This window comes from Protopterus annectens, chromosome 8.part0, assembly GCF_019279795.1.
Source record: "Protopterus annectens isolate FY-2018-M chromosome 8.part0, PAN1.0, whole genome shotgun sequence".
In the NCBI taxonomy this organism is placed as follows: Eukaryota; Metazoa; Chordata; order Ceratodontiformes; family Protopteridae; genus Protopterus; species Protopterus annectens.
In genome coordinates, this window is record NC_056741.1 from 586,485,646 (window position 1) to 586,504,628 (window position 18,983).

The 18,983-nt window shown below is 39.7% G+C and overlaps 1 protein-coding gene across 1 annotated transcript in view; it reads left to right on the forward strand.

The window, feature by feature from the left end:
• Positions 1-8,187, forward strand: part of SHC1 (SHC adaptor protein 1) — a 974,352-nt gene extending 966,165 nt beyond the window's left edge. Inside the window, exon 8 of the mRNA XM_044079286.1 lies at positions 3,885-8,187. Coding sequence (XP_043935221.1) covers positions 3,885-4,040 — 156 coding nt within the window. The 3' untranslated portion in view covers positions 4,041-8,187. The remainder of the gene's footprint in view (positions 1-3,884) is intronic.
• Positions 8,188-18,983: the final 10,796 nt, after the last annotated feature.

The following is an 18,983-nucleotide window of genomic DNA, read 5'->3' on the forward strand; positions in this document are numbered from 1 at the left end:
ACTCTTTTGTATTTATGGGTGTAGACCATCTACCAGTGCCCGTTAGGGGGGGTCCTGTGTCTCTGAACTTGGAGGTACGTGAGCTTCTTTGGCAGCTCAAGTTGAATGCTTTCAGTACCCCCGGCCTAAACGAAAGCTGTAACATAGCACCTTTTTTGAAACTTAAAGCACACATGAGGTGATACATTTTTGTACCCATTGCATATTTCTTGGGTTTCTTGCTATGTTTACCAGCTTAGTATTAGACATACTTCTTGAGTAGTTGCTTATTTTATTACTTAACCTTCTAGTTCTTAAACTTCCAAGATATGAAACAGTGTACTGTATTTGGTTGCCTTATCTCCTTATAGTTTTCACTAATGAGTGAAAAACACATATAGTTATATAAAACACTCTTACTGAGTTTGGGTATGAGAATATTAATTTGTTGTTTTATAATGTATACCTTCCCTTTATGTGAGGTTTTAACCCTAAGTGATCTGTGACCTTTGAATTTATTGTTAGGGTAATTTACTATTTGGTATAATTACTTCACTTTTGTATGGCATAAATTCATATAGATATCTAAATGGTATTCATACCTATGTTAACTAGTAGTTTGATTTTTATTGTCCAGATTATGTGGCAGTGTCTATCGAACCTCACGTTTTTTATGGGTGTATTTAATAATACACACACAGACATGACTTTTATTGTTATAATACAAGTATTTTAATTTAACATATGTATTATTTGAATGTATGCATTTGCAGGATTTTTAAACATTTGTAATACACGTAATCAGTTTAGTATGATTACGTATTTTGTATTAGTTATTTAAAGCGCCTTCTCGCGCTATTTTACACCTCTGATGAAGCTTCCTGATACAGGTGGCGAAAACGCTGTATGCATTTGCCTCTTTCATACCTAAAGTGGTAAATGAGATGTCCATCAACCAGGCCATCAATCTGTCTACTTTCTTTCCCAATCCACAGCACAGGTGTAAAAGACTTCTTCATTCCCTAGATGTTCACAGACAATCCAGATTTTGTTTGAGCAAAACTGTCTTTTCGTAAGTCAGACCAAAGTTTTTGTGTCGTTCGTGGACTTGTAAGGTAGGCCAACCTGTATCTAAACAAAATATTGCAAGCTGAATTTCTAAGTCCATTTCCTTTTGCTGCATTCACCATGTCAGATCCTTGGCCTCTTTCCCAAGTGCTTACTCTACTAGAGTAGTAGTCTCTTCTAGAACTTTCAACAAAGGGGAAGATTCCAGAACCTGCTACCTGGTCTTCTGTGCACACTATCACTAAACAGTACAGAACTGATACCTTTAACATGTTTAGAGGAGCCTTCACCGGGTCAGTCCTTTCTGGTCTCTTAAGACATTTCTCACCATTCTCAACCATCTACCCTTCTGTTTCTTTAAGCTTTGTGACTCCCCCATATGTTTGGAATAATGCAACAGTCATTTCTGTCAGGACATAGTACCATTGAGTAAGAACTTACTATAACAGTGGATATCCTACTGAGCTCTGCGTCAATATTCCTTCCCTGTTGTCTTTCTCCATTCTTCCTTTACTCTGCTGCCCTGTCTGCCAAAGACTGCAGGATCGAGGGGGCTTTTTTCCCCTGTTATTACCCTCCTAGCTGACTGCTTTCCTCTCGTATGTCTTCCGGATGCTGGCTCGGAGGTATGATTGAAGTCTGATAATTTACACTTGTATGTCTGCTTATGTACCCATACATTTGCAAGCCAAAGTCATATGTCGGATGTATGCTTCTGCTTAGGTATCCCTGCCAGACTTCAATGATAAAAATCCATCTGTTTGGAGTACTGCAAAAGTAGTCAGTAGTACATCTACTGTTATGTTAAGTTCTTACACAACTGTACTTTACCTTGTTCAGGTGGCAATTGGAATTTATTTATTTTATTACAGGAAAAGTCCAAATTGGAACAAAGCCAGTTTTCAACGGAGACTTTGGGAGAAATGCTCCAGACATATGTCTTTGTAAAGTGTGAGGAAACCAGAGCACTCTGAGGAAACCCACACACAGGGAGGACATACAGACACTGCACAGAAGGCACCCCAGCTTAGAATCGAACCGGAGAACCTCTTGCTGTGAGGCAACAACGCAACTGCGGCACCACTGCGCCGTCCACATGTATTTTATATATATATATATATATATATATCTGTAAGGCTAAGGGATTATCCTTGCCCTCTAAACCAAATGTGTATTCTGTCAGTGCAGTAGCAAATTCTGCATCTTTTTTTACCCATGCCCCTTTAGATGATATCGCCATGGAAACTACATGGTCTACAGTACATACGTTTGTTTTTCATTACAAGCTGTACCTGCAGTCCATATCGAGAGCTGCTTTTGGCTCCACCATTCTTTCCTTCCATCATGCCACACATGGATTTTTTTCAACTTTTTTCAGTTTAAAAAAGTCAGTAAAAATCTGGGTTATTTTCTTTGTCTTTACATTTGTGCATTAGTTTTATGTTTGCTAATTAGCTCTGTTGTAGTATATGGAGCACATTGATTCTACTGTGAAGTTTGCAAATGTATGGACTTTTGAGAGCTGTTATGGTTGGGTCTTGTACTGCAGCATATACAGTAGCTACCACTGAAAAACATCAAAAGTATTTCAACAGCTGTAAAAGCTGTAACACAATTAATGTTATCGTATAGGAAAACAAAACTGTGGTGGAGTAAAGTGTATAACAACTTTTATCATTTTTTGAGAGGCACACTCCATACTATGCGGCAGTGCTATTCAAGAGTTTTCAAAACTGTAAAACAAAAGTCATGCTCCTACAGTTTTGTTCCATAACTTACTAATACATTGTGGCATCTAAATCTCCATTAGTTATGACTGAAATTCCAGTCAATCATTTGATGTGTGTTTTTGAAATGGATTTAAGAAACTAACCTCTCAAGCTTCACACTTGAGGTGAATTTCTTGTATCCATTTCTCAATAGCAATAATAGATTGGTTGTGTTCAGCATCCCAGGCATAATCTCCGGTCTTGGTAAGTAATCCTTCAGATGTAGTGTGAGGTTTGGATTCATATAGGTAACTAAATGTGTTAGTAGTGGATGTATATGATGATGTTAGGTACAGAAGGTATTAGGTTAAGTGAAATTCTTGGTTGGAGTTCTTCTGGTCTGTGTTTAATTTCTTTGTTCATACCACTTCTGTGGTACCCTTAAAATAGAGTTATCTTGTTTGTTTTTGGTTATGATGTTGCCAGAATTTAAAAAAAAAAAAAAAAAAAAATTAAAATACATAGTGAAGTACGATCTAGTACCAACCACAGTGACCTCTGCTGCAGATGTCCCTTCCTAATGGGAGAAGAGGAAGCTTCTACCATTTATTTTTCGCATACCACTCTGTACCATTGTTAGATGAATGGACATTATGCACTTTCATTTATAGCAGTTTGTATACTCATGTTTATAGTCACAACATTTATTTTGCCAAGGAAATTTTAGTGTATATAAATGAATGTAGTGTTCCCTGGGTCTAGTCACCTAGTGCTTTTTTATTTTTAGTGGTTGTTTGAACCTGCCATTTATGTAGCCTGTAGGTTTTTGTATGTACAGGGGACCATGCATTCTGTAATGCTGATGTTTAAATCGCATAACACCCTTCAGTGCAGCAAGTTTGTAACTTTAGTACTAAATGTCTTTGTAGTGGTCATTGGACACCGTTATGGGACATTAAATGCATGATTTTAATTAGCTCTTTTTGATTTTAGAGTATCTTTTACTTGTATTGGATCTGCCTTATATTGGCTGCACTTTGGGGAAAATGGCTTTGCAAACATTGTTGAAATAGTATAGCTAAAATGCCAGTGGTTTATATTAAATGGGAAAATCTGTTTGTTTTACAGGTTCGAACCAAAGACCATAAATTTGAGAGCGTCAGTCATTTAATTAGCTACCATATGGACAATCAGTTGCCGATCATGTCAGCTGGCAGTGAAGTATGTCTGCAGCAACCTGTAGTAGAGGAGACTGTAGCACAGCTGAATTTGCCCACTCCCTGATGACTTTCTTAAGCTTTATACTCCAGTAGTACAAGGAAGGGAATGAGAAAACAGAACAGTATTGAGCCATGCTCTTTTCTTCAACTCCCAGTGGTACCCAGCTGGAAATGTGATTGGGAGGAGGAGTAGGGCTGCTTTCGGTGGCTGCGTATCCAGTTTGGGAACTGATCTTTACAATGAATTGCATCAATTTAATCTTCAAGCCTTTTCTTACTGACTGGGATGTATTTTGCTCTGTACCGTGGTTAATTCAGCACATATAAAAATAAGACTTAAAAAAAAAATTTGACCTCCTGACTGGAACAGTCTGACAAATTGGCAAGGTGGTCTTGCTTTGTGGTCTTCATACTTATTCCACAGGACTTCATTACAGTAGGAGGCTTAAGCTGGGGCCGATTTTACAGAGCCCTGCATTTAAAGTAAATTTAATTGTGATTGTTGAAGGTCTTTGTTGACAGATTGCATTCGGCAAAGAAGATCTGAAAACATCCGCCTTGAACATGTTTAAAACGAACTCATACAGATCTTCCTTAATTAGCATGAGCACACAGAACTTTGCAAGTGATGGTGTTAAGCAATGTTCACACTGTATAGAAGCCTCTACTGCTTTGGGCAGGTGGTAACCTCATTTTCTACAGTAGTTTGCCAGGTCTTGACTCTACATACTTCATTTGAGCATTGTTGTTCATTCTCATTACAAGAGCAAAGCAGCAGTGAGGTCCCTGTTTCAAGTGTTGGTTTTAGGTATGTACGCATTCATTGCAGAAGCCATTCTGCTGTAGTTACATGAGTAGAATACTCCTGTCACACCATCCAAAGATGCTCACTTCCCTTCTATGTGAAACATTGAAATGTTTCCTGGTACAAATAAATGCTTCTCTACACAGAGAATTAAGTCAGGCTAAATCCATTTTTCGTACTGAAGTGTGAATGTCCAAAAACGGCAAGGTCTGTGCTCACAGGAGGAAGGAGAAGACTGAGCGAGGACCACTGACAGGATTGCTGCAGCTCTCGCAGTGCTCTTCAGACACTCCTTCAACAGAGTTTTTGTTCAGAAGTTGGAAATGCAGTCCACACTTTAGACATTGATTGGATCTCTTAAATTTCACCTATATAAAACTGAAGCATTTTCTTTCTTTCTTTTCTTTTTTTTTTTTTTTTTTTTTTTAAATAGTATATGCAAGTTGAGATTTAAATCCACCATGTTTAGAAATATATTTCAGAGTTTTGTTGCATTTGAAATGACATATACAGCCTGGTATAGGAAAGTGAGTTTGCATCAAACACTAACAGGGCTTTTCTGTAGTCTGTTGTGTTTATATCAAGTTGGTCTACTGCAGAATTCAGTATCATGTGGCAAAAAAAGTTAATGGTGAGTGCTAACTGTTATAGTTTATGGAGTGGAGTGACCTAAAGCACAGTGACAGTGGCAAAACTCTTAATACAGATTTTTTCATAACTACAGAGTTTTTGCAACAAAGCCCCTTCTGTTAACTATAGTATATGTCAGTATTTTCATAAAGTTTGGTTCTTTCTTTTTAAGGCATTGTCACTGGATTTTATATCTGAGTAAAGATGTATACCAGTATCATGCTAAACTGGATTGTATTCCACTGAATTTGCACAGTAGCTGGCTGCTATTTGTAATTTAGATGGAATTGTATGATGTAGGTTCCATCAGCTCCCTAGTTTGTAAAATTGCAAGTTTGGCAGTCTTTCTGTGAACAGTACAGTGTGAACAAGCCATTATCTAGAAAGCACAAGGCATTTGTGTCTGCACACGGAATGTAAAATTTCACCTTTGTCAACATGTAGATGATGATGTAAAAAGATTATAACGTGCCTTTGACCTTCAGTAGGTCTGATAATATTTATGCAACTACTTTTATGGACAATATATATAGAGTAATGTAGAAAAATTGTTCTATAGTCAACAGAAGAGCAAGGAAGGTTCAAGATGTCTTTTCTGAAAAAAAAATGGAGCAGATGTTCATATATTCACTTCTTCCAAAGCCATGACTCCCCCAATGCCTGGGAATGGTTGTTTATTAAAGCACACCTTAAGTAGTATAACTTGTGCTAACGTCTGTATAGTCTGTACTTCATAAGCAAGAAGAATGTACATCATATGAGTAATTTTAAGTTGGGGGGCTTGACTGTCATCTTTTTTGCAACATCAGATTTCTTTTGTAGTGTAAAAGAAATGAGATGTCTCGTGGGAAATTGGCTCTTCATCTGTGCTTGCAGTACTTCTTTATTTTCTTTACAAATCTTTTCCTTGGATTAAGAAATTCAGAAATAACCTGTTGTTCTGCAGCTTAATCCTTAGTGTAAAGCTTCATAAGGTGAGTGATGAAGCTTCTGCTCAGTGATTATTCGGAGGCCTTTCTGAAGCTAACATTTACATGTAACCCAGTATGGGGATGTTTTTCTTCTTTCCTTATTGAATCTGTATTTTGTTCTCAGTTACTTGCAGCTACTACTGACTTTACTAGTTTCACCATCCTATTTCCCACAGCTTCTGAGCTGCTCCAGAGAACCAGCGGCATAAGTTGATTTAACCATATCTTCTTCACTGCATCACTGTGTTAATACAAGAAGGCACTTCATTTGTATGAGCCTATTGGTATAGTTATAGACCATGTCTCTGTATAACCATTGACCCAAGCTTAGGTTGCTAGAAGGGTTGAATACAAGGGAGAAGAGTTGAGCATTTAATGGCCTTATTGCCTCTTTCATAATTTGACTATGAAGGAAGTAGTTTGGGGGGAAGCATGTAATGGCCTTATTGCCTCTTTCTTTGTGTGGGATGAAGGAAGTAGTTTGTGGGTTTTACCACTGTTTCATCGCATGCTACACCTGATGAACAGTGATGTTAACTAGCTGCTTCCAGGTGACCTGCTTTACACACACTGCCCCTTGGTCTCAGCCTTCTTCAACAAGGGTAGTGTAGCTAAGTAACCCAGTCTTGAGAGTCTGAAAACTTTCATGAAGAGCTACCCTGGGTCCAGCTTGAAAACAACAGTTTAGGAAGCAGAAATAGTCATTGTACCTGAAGTGGTAAATCTGCATGGTCTGAGAGAGAGAGAGAAAGAGGTAGTGGAGAAGGGGGTTGCTAGAGTTAGGTAGCTGGCAGATTTCTTGATTTCCCAGCTTGCAGGATGGTCTTTAAATTTTGCAGCATGTCACACTAAGCACCATTTTTGTGGGTATTTTTTTTTTAGTTTATAGTTGGTAAATGCCACTAGCAACAAGCCCAGGGACATAATTTAATCCCTTACATTGTATAGAAAGGAGCAGTGCACATCTTTATGTATTTGCTGATAAATTGCTGTCCTTTTCATAACTACCCAAGTGTTTATATGTGGAATGGTAATGTAAACAGAAGTAAAGTGCTTCAAAAATGAATGCTTTCATAGTTGAAATGTAACGTTAGCTCTGCCTTCGTCATGAAATGTTTCCAGCAAATTGCTTAAACCATTTCAGGCGCACTGGGCATTTGACTCGCAAGTAATTCATAATAGCTGGAAATAAACACTAGAAAACTGTTACAGGTGGTTGGGCTAAAAGCTTATTTATGTCCATTTGGCAAGGGGCACTATGAATAACTTTATGGGATGGTGTGCTTTGTATCCCTGTTTTGTGTAATACAGTAATTGTGCACACTCCTTGATTTTAAAGCAGTTTGCACCACTGTATTAAATGAGTTGATGCCAGTGTTTTCCAAAAATAGAAGGTATTAGGTACACTTTCAAAATTATGTATTGTGACCTTGGAAAATACTGCATCTCTTTAGTGAATAAAAAGCTGCAACTCCAAAGCAGAGATGCTGTAGTAAGCTGCTTGATACAGGTGTAACCAACAGCTACTATCACATCAAATGCTTTATCTGCAACACCAAATGCAGTGGCTGCATTCATTTATAAAGAAAGTCTATCCTAGTGGCTTCATCACACTCAGCACCTGCTGATTGTGTCACCTAACAGCTTGCACCCTTTGCCCAGCCCTAATTATAGCCCTGCTGCAAATGCTTTCTTTGATGGGTAGCTTAGAGTTTCCTGTTATACCCAAGTTGCACCGAATACTGAAGCTGCTGTCTCGTGTTTGAGGATACGTTTAACTTCTGCTAGCATATGTCATGATGAAATGCCAGGCTAGGGAGGTTCGCTCAGCCACTGTACTTCACATTTCTGTGACTTGCGCAAATAACATTTCATTCTAAACATAAGTCATTGTAGAGTTCCTGCGTTCAATGCCTAAGCACAGAAGTCAGTGTTTGTGATTAATGAATCTCAAGCTAAAATCCACAGAGAAACTGTTTTCTACTGCAGGAGATGATAGAAGCTTGATGCCTGCATGGCCAGAGAGGTGGTTGTACTGCAGTGTTTCAAGCCTGACAGCTAGCAGGAGGGCCTTTCATTTGATCCTATGACAATACTAGACAAACTGGAGAAGGTCAATAAGGTTATAAGGTAAAGAATAGACAAATGTCTGTTCTCACAAAATCCATCCACAAGATGTCCTTCAGATCTTTGTGAGCTACAAACTCACCCAATTGATCAGAGATTGGTTTTGTGCTTATTATCTGACAGTGAAAGGAACTGAGGAGTTACATCCCATGGAGTCACCTTTTGGGAGGGTGTATCCCTGAGAGTCAGTGCTGTCCTCACCTGGCGACATACTGAGAAAGTATTTTGAGGTTTCTCAGTGAGGGTCTAGTGGTCGAATTTTGAACCAAGAAAACTACTACTCTGCATTCTCCCAATAAAGTATAGCTTGCCACCTGGGCTTGCGACTCCTGCAAGCCTTTTCATTTGGTATATGATCATGAGAGTGTTCCAGTCTTCGCACATGCTATCTTGTTATATGAAGAATCTGTCCTTGGGAGTGTGGAATTCTACCCATAGGAAGCACGGTTTGACATCCAGTCTAGGCCCTGTGAAAGCATTTCATATCCTTGGAGTGCCTCAAGCTGAGTTTTGGAACCCTGTCACCTGATAGCCACTTCACATGTACTTTGCTGTTGTCAGATCACATGTAGGCTGAGAACATACCACTTCCTGCTTGATAGTTGGTCCCTATCCATCTTTCCATGGAAGTGGAGTCTGAGGATATTCAAGTTGGAGACTGTCACAGAAAATGACACTTGTGCTTGCCATAGTTTGCTCCTTGATTTGTCCTTTGGGGCAGTGGGCTTATGAAGTCCATTATGTACTGGCTTGTTGTTCCTGTGTTTTCTCCCTAAAATAATTTAAATCATTGTTTGTGGTAGAAGGCCAAGAGGGGTCCTCCTTCATTTTCTCCATGGAAACCGTGTGTTTAATGGTTTCATTTTTACAGTGTGGACGTATCTGGATTAAGCATCTTCTGCTTCTTAGAAGGAAAGTACTTCCTTTATAAACCTTTCTTAGAGTGGATTTCCCTCCTTTGTAAGCATCCTAGGACAGATCTGTATTTTTGGGATGACATGAGAAGCAAGCACATTGCTGCACGTAAAGAGTCTAAAGGTTTGGTTAGGGTGGTCAAGAGGATGTTCCACTGTGCCATTTTGGGTCTGTGTTACCTTATGTGTGTGTTTCAGCTGTTTTGTTCGCAGCTTTCTCTTGTGGGCCAGTTTTGGGAAAAGCTGGCAAACTTTCTGGATTATAGCATAATGATTGCCGATGCTGTGACTAGGACAGAAGGCGTGGATTTGTCTGCAATGAATGGTGTGTCATAGGCTGTCTTTTTTGTATGAGCTGAGGAAGTCTGTTTGAATGCTCTCTTCTGCTGTGAAATAATTCTGGACAGGTTTCCCAAGACTAGTTGAAGATCATCAAAAGAAAAAACAGGTATTGGTCACCATGGAGGGTGTTTACTACACTACCTGGGCTTTCTCTTTTTCTTGGCCTAATTATTGTACCAAAGAGAAAAAAATCCTATGGCTGAATGAAGTGGTCACCAAAAATTATGCAATGTTACTTCTTTCAGGCTTCTCTTGAAAAGTCTCCTTATGAGACGGCTCCTGCATTCCTTTAGGCATTATCATGGGTATTTCCAAAGTCCATATCTGTGAGAGGAAGATTCACTGAGCTTGTCCAGATTAGCTATCCAACACCATTGACCAGTGTGTTTTAGACATGGTTGTAGATGGCCGTATTTTAAAACTAAATTTTCCCACAAAATTTTGTTTCAATATTGATAGTATGCATTCTCTGTAGACATGGAACAGGTCCAGAAAGAGGTCATAGTCTATTTCTCCTGTGTGGAAAGACAAATGATTCCTCCACAAGAGTTGAAGGTTTCCATCATTTCAGACTTTAACAGCTTCAGTGATATGTCTAGTTTCAGATGGTTATTTTTTTAGTGGAGTTGGAATCTTCTGCAGTAGAGCATCTAAGTGATGTCTTGGATATGTTGAACATGTATTGGCATGTTGTTGTCTGGTTTCCACACAGGGAGGTTCGTTGCAGTGGCCTTGAGTGAGCTTTACTTTATCTACAAAGTTTTGCAGTTTGATGTAATCTCTGCATCCAGAGTATTTAGCAAGATGTGCTTGCTGGCTGCTGTAATAGAGGCTTTGCAGGAAAGTGAAGTTCTGTGTTTCCATTTGTGGATGACTTTTTGCTGGTGTCCACCTCAAAAGACTCCCTGGTAATGTCTTTATGTGAGTCTTTTTCTGGATGCATGTATTGGGTGTCACTATACACACTGGTCGAATTGCACTGGGCCGGAACTGGAATTTCTTCAGTGATGGTGTTTGACCTCACAGAGAGGTTCACAAGGAGCCTCAGCCTTGGCAGTTCAGATGAGGTCAAAGTAAGAAGACCAAACTCACAACTTTCCTATTCATCTTGGGCCTTGTCTTAACGACAGCCTTCACAGTTGTGTTTACATGCTTGAGAATGCGGATGTTATAAAGGGATCTTTATGTTAAGTTTAAAATGTGAAATTGTAAGTCTTGAAAAAAAAAAATCAAAACTTGCTAGAATATTTTTGTAGGAGGCGTTTACCCCCCATCATTGCAGCCTGTACACCCCTGCTTATTCCCATTATTGTAATGTGGAATAGTGAAAATCTAATTGTCTGGGGCAACAGGTGATTCCAGCACTGGACATGGCTTCCTCTGTAGATCATCTCTTCAAATCAGTCCTTCCTGTAAGTTTCAGAGGTGATGGGAACTGCTGTAAAACCTTTCGCTTGTCAGATGAAAGCTACTGCCACTTGTCCTTGTGTCCATTTCCATCAGTGGAATAGGGGAATCCTCTGAAGTGTTGCAGCCTTGAATGTAGTATATATTTCCCCACATTCATTAAGTGCACTACTGCTGTTCTAAGAACTGCAGTTACTCCCAGAATTTCTGCAGGCTCCAGAGACACCATGCTAGTGTCAGACCTTTCTAAGCAGGTTCTGCATGATAAATAATGCCCTGTCCATGCACCTTTTTAAGGTATGGGTACTTGTTGTCATTACCTTCCATTTATCTCCTTGAGCTTGAGCAGACTGTCCATTCAGTATCAGTTGGTATAAGTTGGGTACATGTGTCTTGTCTTTTATTTATTTATTTTTTTGTCCTAATTGCTTGGAAGTCAAACTGGGATTGCAGAATCATGTTGTGTCCTCCTAGCCCACTAATAAAATGAGCGCGTACATAAGCATGAAACACTATGCACCATGAGTGGTAGAACTAGAGAAATTGCAGAATTGTACAGAGTTGGTGTTATATAAAAAATATTTATTAGAAGTGGAATCCACAGAATTGATTCCACTCGAACAAACAAGTTTATTTAAATCATGTTTAGCGCTTTCGTCAGACCAGTCAGTTGACTTCCTCAGAACAAGTAAAGAAACAGACAGCCTTTCATATCTAAAATATTCACATGGTTACCCAATATGCAAAAAAAGTATGTATATTTCATTGTAGACACAGGGACAGAATTTGAATCGTGTTGATAGTTTGGCAGCTGATTCCCTGAATTCAAATATTCTAAAGTCATCTCTCTGAACCATGTTCAGCAAACATCAGAGGCTTTTTTTAATAGGGGCAAGCCTCCCTGTGTTGCCCAACTCCCCATACTTGTATATTACTCCTCTGAGGTTGCATAGCAGTGGAGAGAAAAGTGGAAACTTGTCTGTTGCTGAACATTGTTTTAGCGATTCAGTTTGACATTTCTACATTCACTTAGAGTGCTTGATTTCTTGACATTCTTCACAGAATTGTAATGTTGACATGCTAGGTAATGTTGTAGTGCATGTCACCTTATTTTTTTCTTATTTGAATCTTCAAGAACTTGTCTGAAGTATGTTTCCACATAATCGCATCACAGTAGCACTGACCTGCGGAATGAATTCTGAACATTTTTATTGTACATCTCAATAGGTGTAGAATAACACATTGGGTCATTTGCTTAACATAACTTTATATATAGCCTGTAGTGTTAAAAGCCATGTTGACTCCTAGGATGAAGCTCTAAATGTTTACTGAAACACTGTGTGTATGCATTAAATTACATTAAGCATATACCACTCCATGTTTAATTTTGTTAGTGGTTTGTCAGTATTTTTTCATGTTAGATATGCATTTTAAAGGTGAAAACAATTAAGAATTCAGGGAGTTTGCATTACCCTGTATAGTTCCCTTCTATTATGAAATCAGATTTTTTTCCTGCTCAGGTAGGTTTTAACATGTCAAAAATATATGTACCTTACAGCTGTTTAGATTGGTAGGTTTAGTTTGAATGTGAATATGAGGAGTGGAGTCCTTGTATGGATGAAAAGACCAGACCCACAAATTGTTGTGCTTTTTTACCTCAGTAGCTATAGAGCAGAGATTCTAAAAATAGGGGAGGTCCTTGCAAATTTGAAAGATGCATTTTGAAGAGTTTTGTAACTTCTGTGTGTTGGTGTTAAGACAAAACCAGGTTACGTGCAAATGAGTAAGTTAGTGAATGCATGCATCTGGTATGTGATACTTGTTGGTGAAACAGTGAACCAGGTCAGATTTAATTTGTGTACACATGCGTTTGCATTTTTCTAAGCTTAACAGAAATTTGCTAAACTTTGTTCACTGAGAAGTGTGGTTATTTGTATGACAAAGATTAGTGTTTTTTTATATTTAAGGGAGGCTTGTTGATGCCTGTTTCTGTGCTGAGGGAAGCAACTTGTGTTCAAGAAGTCATGCTGTTGAGGCATAATGACAGTCCAGTGTGGGAGAAACTGATGTGCACATATGAAGTTATAATTTTGTACTTCTAACAGACTGCAATGACTGCATATAACCTGTTCATAACAGCCAGTTGTGATCAAAGGACAGAACTACAACTTGGGTTATCACTAAAGTACTTTTTCCTTCAAAGGAATGTTAAATGTTGGCTTGGGTGCTGTTTGCACATGTGCTTCCATTTACACAAGTTCAACTTAAGTGTAGTACAGTTTGTTGAGGTTTAACCAATTTACATTAAAATAAGTTACTGGTGCTCGGAAAGTATTTGTTAGCCTTTCCTCTAACCCTTCCTTGCTCCCCAAGGTGATTCAGAAAATAAGGATGAAGAGGGCCAAGATGATGCTGTTAACACGTTGCTTGGGCAAATTTTTTGCTGATACTCTTAAAGCACAAGTACTCAGAAGATGTGCTGAGCATTACTAAGGTATCAAGGAAACCAACCACAAGGGCTGCCTACATATGCAGATGAAAGAGTTTTTTCCATCTGGTGCCATGAAAAAGGTCAGGACCAAAAAGCAGCAGCAACGTCCCTGATATTGCTTACCTTGGTTTGGACGTATGTGGCAGAACCCTTCTGTTTATTGATTCAAATGAATGTGCTGGATTCCACAGGCATGGCAGCATCCAAAGGGACATCACCAGCAACTTGAGGAAAAGTAGTTTAATAGGCCATGGACTGTGAAGTGGACTCACTGGAACTGGCACTGTCAGACTGACAGGTGATGCTGTATGCCATAATTGTACTGATGCATCCCTGTCTGCCTTCTGTTTTCACTTCTTTTTTAGTGGGTACTCAGAGGAAAATGACATCCAACAGAAATAGTGGAGTAATCGAATGTCTCAGGCTGCTTTCATTGTAGTCATGCAGGGGTGCGCATTCTACTCCAAAGGGTTTCAGGGAGAATGTCTAACAGATGTAAAGATTATGGGTGGTGTGGTCTGAGCTGAAGCAGAAAACGCAACAATTGTAGTAATCTCTGTCGGATCTAGCAATCACAGCAATATCTGCCCATTTCTGGGTACAGACCCAGGACTATATAGAGAAGCAATCTGTGAACAACAATCCAAAAGCTAAGTTAAAGAAAGTGAACAGATTCCTAGACAGGGTATTTGGCTATCTCCAAGCTCTAAAACCGGCTGAACACGCAGTTCTGGGGGCACATTCTGTTCTCAGCGTAACAAAAGAGGAAGCATATGGAATGAACTATAGCTGGAAAATTCTGAAATTTCATAAGGGTCCACTGCATTTATAATACATTTGAGGATGTACCAGTAGTTGAGTGTATGCTATGTCAAGTGGGTAGGTTCTTGTGTTCTAGAAGTCAGATGGGCATTCATGACCCCTAGTAATGAAATCCCAATAATAGAGAGTAATGCAACAGTGATCTAGTTAAACATCTACCATTATGGCAAGTGCCTTCACAGTTGTACTTTCCCACAACTTTCTCCGTAAGATTTGCTAACTGTTGTAAAGCCTATATGTCACAAGTGAGTTGTACTTGGTATATGCAGCATACTGGCAGTGAACATAAGCCACAATCCTGAGGCCTATGATGCCCCTGGTTACTTTTTGTATCACTGCAGCCTTTCTCTATATTTTAACAGCTGCTGTTCATGTTGCATACAACTTGTGCGCTCTCCTTTATTTCCATTGTGTATCTTATTTATTTCTGTACATTGTGTTATGATTTCAATTAGCAGCAGTTCTAGTTTTCTTAGTATTGTCATTTATGATGTGCTACTGTTTTGCTGCCATTTTAGTTATCAGTTATTGGAAAAAAAAAAAATATATATATATATATATATATATATATATATATATATATATATATATATGCGTGTGTGTGTGTGCGTCTTGTGTGTATATGTATGTATATTTTATATATATATATATATATATATATATATATATATATATATTTTTTTTTTTTTTTATATATTCTGTATGCATTCAGCATTGGGTGGCTGTTAAGATATGTCATGTAGATCATTGCTGCAGGATACTGTGTATACGATTTTGAATAAGTCAGAAGTGTACGTCAGATGTTCTTCGTGTTTCACTGTTGCAGTCATTATATTTGGGTTATCTGCTTGTAGTAGCCCTCATTCGGCCTGATTAACAAAGTCTTGGGTCCTGTGTCGGTTGCTGTCCCTTCTGCCATGACGTCAGGTCATCAGGGGTATAAAACATGCAGCCGATGCCATTACACCAGTCTTTCTTGCCGTGCAGTGCCCGAAGCAGAAGCAGTTCGCAAGTGCCGGTCGGCCAACTCCTGAAATTTTCGTTTTCGAGTTTCAGAACCAAAGTCTTCAACTAAAGCTAAGTACCCCATTGGGGAAACTTTTTCTTGCTCCTTACCGATGTCAGTAAAAGTTAATAACTGCATTACTTGTGGAAAGCAAATACCTCAAAGCTTTTTATTCGTACTGTATTCCTTGCCTAGGCCCTGACCACGATGTAACTTGCTGTCGATTTTGTGCTTTATTTAATCAGCGCACTATCCGTCGTCTGTATATTTTTGCCTCTAAATATTTCAGTTCTCAGTTTAATTATCCAGAAATGTTGGCTAGCCATCCGACTACCGGGATTTTGAAAAAAACGCAAAGATAATGACAGACACAGGCCGCCGAGGTCCAAAACTGCCAATGACGCTTCTCCTAAGCCAGTCGCCAGTTTGCCAGTACTCAGTGATGCGCTTTCCCAGCCCGATACCCGCTACTTCTGATTCGCAGGCCTCTACTGAGACCCATTCAGAGTCCGATATGCCACGAGATGCTTCAACTATGGAACCCGCGGATGTCTCTACTTTGGATGGGTCTGGAGCCGCTGTGCAGGCACTGGCTTCTGAGGTTGTATTCAGGCTTACAGACTTGCATATTAAACCAACGCTTCCTTCTTCATTTAGGCCTAAATCTCGCCTCCTTCTTCATTTAGGCCTAAATCTCGAACTATGCCTAAAAAAACGACACCCAGGCCACATGCTCAGGCCTCTATGCCTAAAGACAAATGATAAGAATGGCTGAAGATCTTATAAGTTTAATCAGGGGAAGCCAACCTCCTCCTCCTATGATCTGGATTTGCCCTTACCTACTTATGAGGATTCTGATGCAGAGGACTCTATTCCCTCTGCTTCCCCTCCAGAGGATTTTTCTTTTTTTGAAACTTTACATACTCTAATGGAGCATTTCCACTGGGAAAGCCAGGATTATTCTCATTCAAAAAAGAGGCTTACAGATTTCTTACTCCTGTCTCAGCATAGGCCTTTAGCTATACCTCCTGTACTAGACATTGTTGATGCTTTTTTGGAATCTAGTTTGGCCCCTGATTCTTTGCCTCCTGCTCCCAGAAAACCTGACAAATATTACAGGGTTCCTGATTCACACAAATCCTATTGCGGATCCAGAGACTATTTCACAGGAACCCAAGGGCATTAAGGCTTCTACTGCTAAAAATCCTACCCCTTCTGATAGAAACTCCAGGGCGCTAGATAGATGGGGTAGGAAGGTTTACACTTCTGCAACCTTTGGCCATTAGGGCTTTAAACTGCCCATTTTATATGTTAAAGTATCAGCAACATGTTATTGGATTGCTTAAACAGAAAATTATGTTGATTCCTGACTGTGCAGAAATTAAAGAATTACAGGATTTAATGCATTCTGCTGAGCAGGTTGGAAAACACTTTGCAATGTGGATTTGATTCATTAGAGGCCTCTTGCAGGGCTGCTGTTACTGGGTCTGTGCTCAGAAGGCATGCTTGGCATAAGGAGCAATCTTTGCCTGATCATGTTAAAGCTAAATTGTTGGATACTCCCTTAAATCAGGACCGCCTGTTTGACAACAAGGCTGAGGAAGTTCTTAAAAAGATGGAAGATAAAGCTAAATCTATGCAAACTGTTAAAGATTTCTTACAAGTTCAGCCTCCTAGATTTAGTAGGCACTGGCCCTCTAAGAACTGGTCCTTTCCAGCCCCTTCCAAGTCTTCTCAAGCCAAACCCAGACACGGCAGAAACCCCAGGTTTCAGTCCCAGGGGACACACAAGACTAAGCAATGGGGGGGGGGTTCTACACCCAAATCAGGGAGTAATAAGACTCCCCCCATGGAAAACTATCTCAATGACTTGCTTTTAAAACTTCCAGCACTTCCCAACTGAATGCTCCTTTAGGTGGAAGGATTGGTCTGCAGGCCAAAAACTGGGAACTCATTACCCAGGAAAAATGAGTTTTAAATATAGTGTCCCAAGGATACAGATTTCACTTCCACACCTTACCCAACACTAAGAGGGTGTCCAGATCTACCCCCAAATCAGTGGGCAGAGGCCCAAAATCAAGTACTCTCTCTCTTAAGCATGGGGGCTATTCAGCTGGTACCAGAAGAGGAAAAGGGACAAGGTTTCTATTCGAGACTTTTTCTGGTACCCAGAAAAGGCAATACATGGCGTCCTATCCTGGACCTTTGTACTCTAAATACCTTTCTGGTGATTCCAAAATTCAAGATGCTGACTCTTCACCAGCTGCTTCCTATGCTAGGCAAAGATGCATGGTTGGCAACACTAGACTTGCACATCTCCTATCAGGGAGTCTTGCAGAAGATACCTACGCTTCAAAACAGGCGACATGCACTATCAGTTCTCTGCACTGCCCTTTGGCTTATCTACTGCGCCCAGGGTATTCACAAAGTGCCTAGCTCCAGTCACTGCATTCTGCAGGCAAAGAAATAGTCAAATATATCCATACCTGGACGATTGTCTAATTCAGGCAGAAAGCCAGGACATACTTTTGAATCATCTGGCATTTGTTCAAAGGGTACTGACTTGTCTGGGGTACACCATAAACGAAAAGAAATCCCACCTGGTACCCTGTCCACAAATTATATTCCTGGGAGCAAGCTTGAATACAACTTCCCAGATGGCTTTCCTCATGCCAGAGAAACAGACTAATTTGACAACCTACTTCAAACAAGTGGCCACAAAACCCAGTTATCTGCAAGGCAAATACTGCAGGCCTTGGGGTTCATGGCCTCCTGCATTCTTCTAATTCCATATGCAAGGCTGCATATGAGGAAACTGCAGTGGTATCTCAAAAGCATATGGTGTCAACATTCACAGGATCTAGAAGCTGTGATTCCTATCGTACCTTGTCTACGCCAAGAGTTCCTTTGGTGGGCAGAAACCTGCCACCAAACAAGGGACTACCATTCACACTACCCCCTGCCACCTAAACCTTAACAACAGACCCATCATACTATGCATGGGGGGCTCACCTGGCAGGGAAGTGCATTCAGGGCAAATGGAACCCAAGTCAAATGCACCTACACATAAATCAAAAGGAAATGTTAGCTGTACAGAATGCTCTGACAGTCTTCATGGACCACATTCTTCCCAGACAACTAATTGTAAAGACGGACACCACCACAGTCATGTGGTATTTATTTATTTATTACTTATTTATTTTCAGTTTGTTTGCCAGGATAATCCAATTGGGCCTTGAAGAACCCGTTTTCAATGGAGTCCTGGGGAGAAAATCTCCATAAATACAAGAATATATGGATACAAAATAACAATATACAATATCAATGCAATAAGTCAACAAGAATATAAGATAAACAGTACACAATTATGAGTACATAAACAAGCAGAGGGGTACACACTCTTACCCCCTCTGCAGACTAGCCATAGCATTGTGGAACACATCCTTGAGCTACCAAGTGAATTTACAAGCTCAATTCCTGCCAGGAAGACTA